The sequence below is a fragment of the Merops nubicus genome, unplaced genomic scaffold, assembly GCF_000691845.1.
Source record: "Merops nubicus isolate BGI_N331 unplaced genomic scaffold, ASM69184v1 scaffold8375, whole genome shotgun sequence".
Taxonomy (NCBI): domain Eukaryota; kingdom Metazoa; phylum Chordata; class Aves; order Coraciiformes; family Meropidae; genus Merops; species Merops nubicus.
Window position 1 is genome coordinate 42,814 of NW_008610204.1, and position 4,501 is coordinate 47,314.

At 48.0% G+C, this 4,501-nt stretch overlaps 1 protein-coding gene across 1 annotated transcript in view; it reads left to right on the forward strand.

The window, feature by feature from the left end:
- CDC34 (cell division cycle 34) overlaps positions 1–4,501 on the forward strand; it is a gene marked incomplete at both ends in the record, with an annotated part of 8,191 nt that overhangs the window by 2,912 nt on the left and 778 nt on the right. Inside the window, one exon of the mRNA XM_008940829.1 lies at positions 1,197–1,294. Coding sequence (XP_008939077.1) covers positions 1,197–1,294 — 98 coding nt within the window. The remainder of the gene's footprint in view (positions 1–1,196; positions 1,295–4,501) is intronic.

A 4,501-nucleotide genomic window follows, 5' to 3' on the forward strand; every position in this document is an offset into this window, starting at 1 on the left:
CCTCGCTGCAGCCAGCACTGCCTCGTGCTCTGCCCTCTGTGCTGAGCAGTGCTGGGGGCTCCTCGGGATGCACCTGAGACCAGGTGGCAGTCTCATCAACTCGTCCACAGCTTCTCTTGTTCCTGTGATCAGCCCGTGCTTTGGATCAGGGCGAGTGCTGCCCATCGGCTGAGGCTGTGCCGCCTGGGGGTGTGGGGGTGCCTCTGGGGACTTGGAAGTCATCTCAGCAGCCAGCGCTAAGGCAGTAAGCCAGCAGGGACTGGGGTGGGCAACGTCTGCTGGCTGACCTCAGGCCCAGTCTGCACGTTCACCCATCCTGTAGGAAGGCATCAGGACCCCTTGAGTCCCTGGAGTCGGCTTCGGTGGAGGGGATCAGCCGTGGTGACTACTGCTACAGCACTCTGACCAAGTAATGGTGTCAGATGCTGTTGCTGGTACAGAACTGGTTTTGCAGGCTTCTTAAAGTGTTTATAAGTGGTAGGCTTTATGGAGATTTAAATATGTATTCAGGCAATAACACTGGTGAATAAAACAGATTGAGGATTATGTGGCAGTATGGTTTCCATATGCTGCCAGAATATTCTTCCTCTTGCATGCTGGAAGGGATTTTCAGTGAAGCCTTAAGAGAGCACCTCCTGCTTTTTCACCTGGTATTCCAGACAGCTGTGTCCTAGAGGAGCAGTGTAAGCCTGCCCTGCACCATCTGTTCAGCCTTCTTCAGCCCGGTGAGAAGCATTGCTCTGATACCTGAGCTACTGGAGAGTGCTAAACCCTTCAGACATTCCTGTAGTGAACACAGCTACAGCTCAGAACAAAACATTTTTTTAACCCCACTTTGTCTCCTGTGACTAAAGCTCTTTTCTATCACTGTAACATTATGTGCTATCTAGAAACTGATTTTTTTCTTTCTACTTCATTACTACTTTTGCTGGCTTTGCTGTATTTCTTAAAATTCTTGACTTGAGATGGTTCATCTGCAAATGGATAAAAAAGTTTCCCTTAGCAAGGGAAACTTTTGAGCATATGGGCAGGTGAAAGAATTGAGAAGTGTTTCCAGTTCTTGTGTATTTTCACTGATACTTGGGGTGTTCACATCAACAAGGTTAAACTTCTCAGAACATACCTGGAGTAATGGAATTGAGTCATTAGATGTCTGCTTCAAGTCAGGCTACTCAACTTCTGTTTCTGTCTTGCAGAATGGAGATGTATGTATTTCAATTCTTCATCCACCTGTAGATGACCCACAAAGTGGAGAGCTGCCCTCTGAGAGGTGGAACCCTACCCAAAATGTCAGGTAACTGTGACTCTGATGTAGAATGGTGACCTCAAAAGCCTGTCGTCCCACTCAAAGACTGTGGCCTGTGATGGGAGAGGTTTGGAAAAGACGTGGAGGGTTTTAGGGCTTGAGTTGCATGAGAATGAGACTTGCCAAGCTATCTGGAGATACTGGAGTGCTGTGTCCTGTCACTGGGCTAACAATGTGGAACCTTCTGTCCTGTCTGCAGGGTTTCATGCTCTTAAAGAAAATAACCTCCAGTGTTCTAGCCTTTCCCAGTCCATGTTATCCCAGACTTAGGTTGTATCAAAGCACCTCGAGATACCACTAGTGGAAAGTAACATTTCTGAGTATTCAGGCCCAGCAGGAGCAACTTGGTGTGTAATCCTGCCTACTGCTTACCTTCCAGGATCTGTCACTGTCTCCTGTTGGAGCATGGTGTCTTGAGCAGTTATCCAGGTAGTTTTCTTCCTGCCAGAAAAGCCACAGGATCACAAGGTACTAGAGGCATTCAGGACTAACCTCTCCATTTTTTTCTTTTTTGAAGTACCATCTGAATTTCATTTTCATTACAAGATACTGCCAAACTGACAAAGTGACAAACCTCAGCTCATAGTTAGGAAACAGCTTTGGGGATTAATTACCTGTCACACACACATTCTGAGTATTTAATTATATACAACTCTGAAGGTTGACATGAAACCTCTCATGGTGTATGTATTTCAGTAATCAAAATCCTCTAATTTCTGCCTTCCCTTGCCATGGTGCAGTTTTTGTTGCTTACTCTCTTGGAAGGTGTTGGGCTTAAGGGTGCCGTTTGGGGAGGAAACATTCCTCAGCTGTATCAGCAAACAGAAATAAACTTGTCCTTAGCTGCTGGCCCATTAGGCTGAGTGCCAACAGGAACACAGCGTGCTGGGGTCCCCTCTGGCTTTGCAGGGATCCGGAGCATCAGGAGGCAGCAGGGCTGGGGGTGTGGGGGGGAGTGTGTGTCTGATGAGCTGCCTGTGTAACCTTGAGCTTATCTTCAGCTGCTGAACGTTGCAAGTCCTGCTGAGCATTGACCATTTACTGCAGATAACTGTGGTTTAAGTGTCTGAAGGGGGGAATGACATTCTTCAACTCTGGGAGCACCTGTGCTTCCACCTCTCACTGTGTCAAAAGCATGCTCATTAACTCTTTGAGCACAGTCAGTATGGATTTTCCCATCACTCTCAGCTAGATGGGTCAGGGACAGGTAAACACAGCAGACATCCAGCAAGATGTGAAGGAATGCAGCTGAGACCTGTGTGACAGAAAATGCTGCTTTTCTCCTTGTGTCTCAAGTCCCATAAAGATGAGCAGGTGGTGGAAGAGCTTAGGACAGAGGCTTTTTTATCATTTTCATTGCCCTTCTAGCTATCCACCCTGTCTCTTCTCTGGGCTTTGAGCTGCCTGGGCCAGAACTGAGCACAGTATTGAAGATGTTGATACATCTGTATCTTGTGAAGGCAGGTGATGTTATGCCTCTCTGTTGCTTTTTTTCTGGGGGATGGCTTTATTGGCTACCTAAGATATGGATAGTTCTTCAACTAGCTTCAACACAGCCTAAGCAAAAACATTTTACGTAATACTTGAGAGCAAAAATGTGCTAGGACAAGTCTGTACATACCTCTAAGGGTGGTTCTGAGAGGCTACAAAGTGGATAGGAGCTGGAACCAAAAAAAATATACTGTTTTTCCACAGGATATCTAACAGGATGTCCTGGTTGGGAGCACCAGCCAGGCTCTAGAATGTCTGTTTTGGATAATATTAATCTGTCTGAGCCTTCTGTTGATATGTGGAGAGAAGGCATTGGACAGGTCTATTCCTTGAATCTCTGCTGGCTGCTCTCCCCTGGTGGGGAAGGGGTGTGGAGGGACTCACTCAGAAGACAGCACACTGTGAACACTTCAGCCAGCTCACTGTTCCCAGAATGGGGTGCAGGAGGTGAGAAGGCAGAAGGCAGGCTTGAAGTCCACACTCTTCATGCAGTCAGCTTGCACGAGTGCCCTGAGACAGATCCCCGGCAGCGCTGTGTCCTGCCCAGCACCCTTCCTCTCTGCTGCAGGGGGTGCTCTCAGCCTCACCTGGGCCAGCGTGGCTGTGGTTTGGGCCCTGTGGATCCCCTCCTGTTACTGTACCTCACCCACTGCTTACCCCATGGCAGCAGGGTCTGAGGCAGAGCAGACTGTCCAGCTCCTAAGGAATCAGCAGCGATGGGGCTGATCTGATGTGCCAGTTGTGAAGGAAAAGCATGGAGAGCCTCACCTCTCATGAAGACAGCTGCCTTGGTGTGTTTAAGTTGCTTTGCAGGTCTAGGGCACCCCACTGGAAACTGGATTCTCTTCACTTTGTCGATGGAAGCATGGTAGAGCAGATGCTAAATCCAGACACAAATGCTTCCTGTGCTCAGCCTTGCCTGGACTTTGCTGGCTGTGGTGATGCTGGAGCTGACATGGTGGCTTGACAGCTCATTTGCTGTGAATCCGAGACTTTTATTTGAGTTCTTGAGATGAAGTAGGTGGTGATCTCTTTTCTGCCCATCATTCTAGTCTAACCAGACTTTTTTTTTTTCCTAGAGCTGCTGTTCTCTTTTCCTACCAAATTACATAATTTTGAAAATAAATTGTGTAAAACTCTTCTGATAGCCATGCTGAACAATCTTGGCCAGGCACAAGTGTTTAGCTTCAAAACCTTTCAAGAAACTCAGCATCCAAATGACCAAGCATTTCCCAGAATTGTATCCCAGATATATGATCTAATAGATGTGCTTGGCATGCACAGCTCTGAATGTGCCCCTAAATCAATGCAAGTGCAGCTGGGGCTGTAGTCTCCCTTAATCAAGTTCAGCAAAGCAGTTGCTATGTGCTGGTGTATTTCAAGACTTATTCCTTGTCTCTTGTTCCCTTCCATTTAAATCAAAAGCTGTGCCCAGCAGGACCATCTGAAGCACATGAAGCTGTTGTGGTGGTGGCTGGGCACGTAGAGCTGCCTGATGGGACCTGCTGTTGAGTTTTGTGCTACTTGTGGCACTGTGTAAAGAGCAAAGGGCTGAATCTCTGGAGTCCCAAAGGGCTGTAGGAGATGCAGGAGAAGGGTCTGGGTGAGGTGGCGTTTGCCCCAAGAGCAAGGCGGGGTGGGTAGCTGCTGTGCTGCTGCTAGAAATCCAGGGAGGCAGACTGTCTGTCTGTCTGCTGGGGCTTG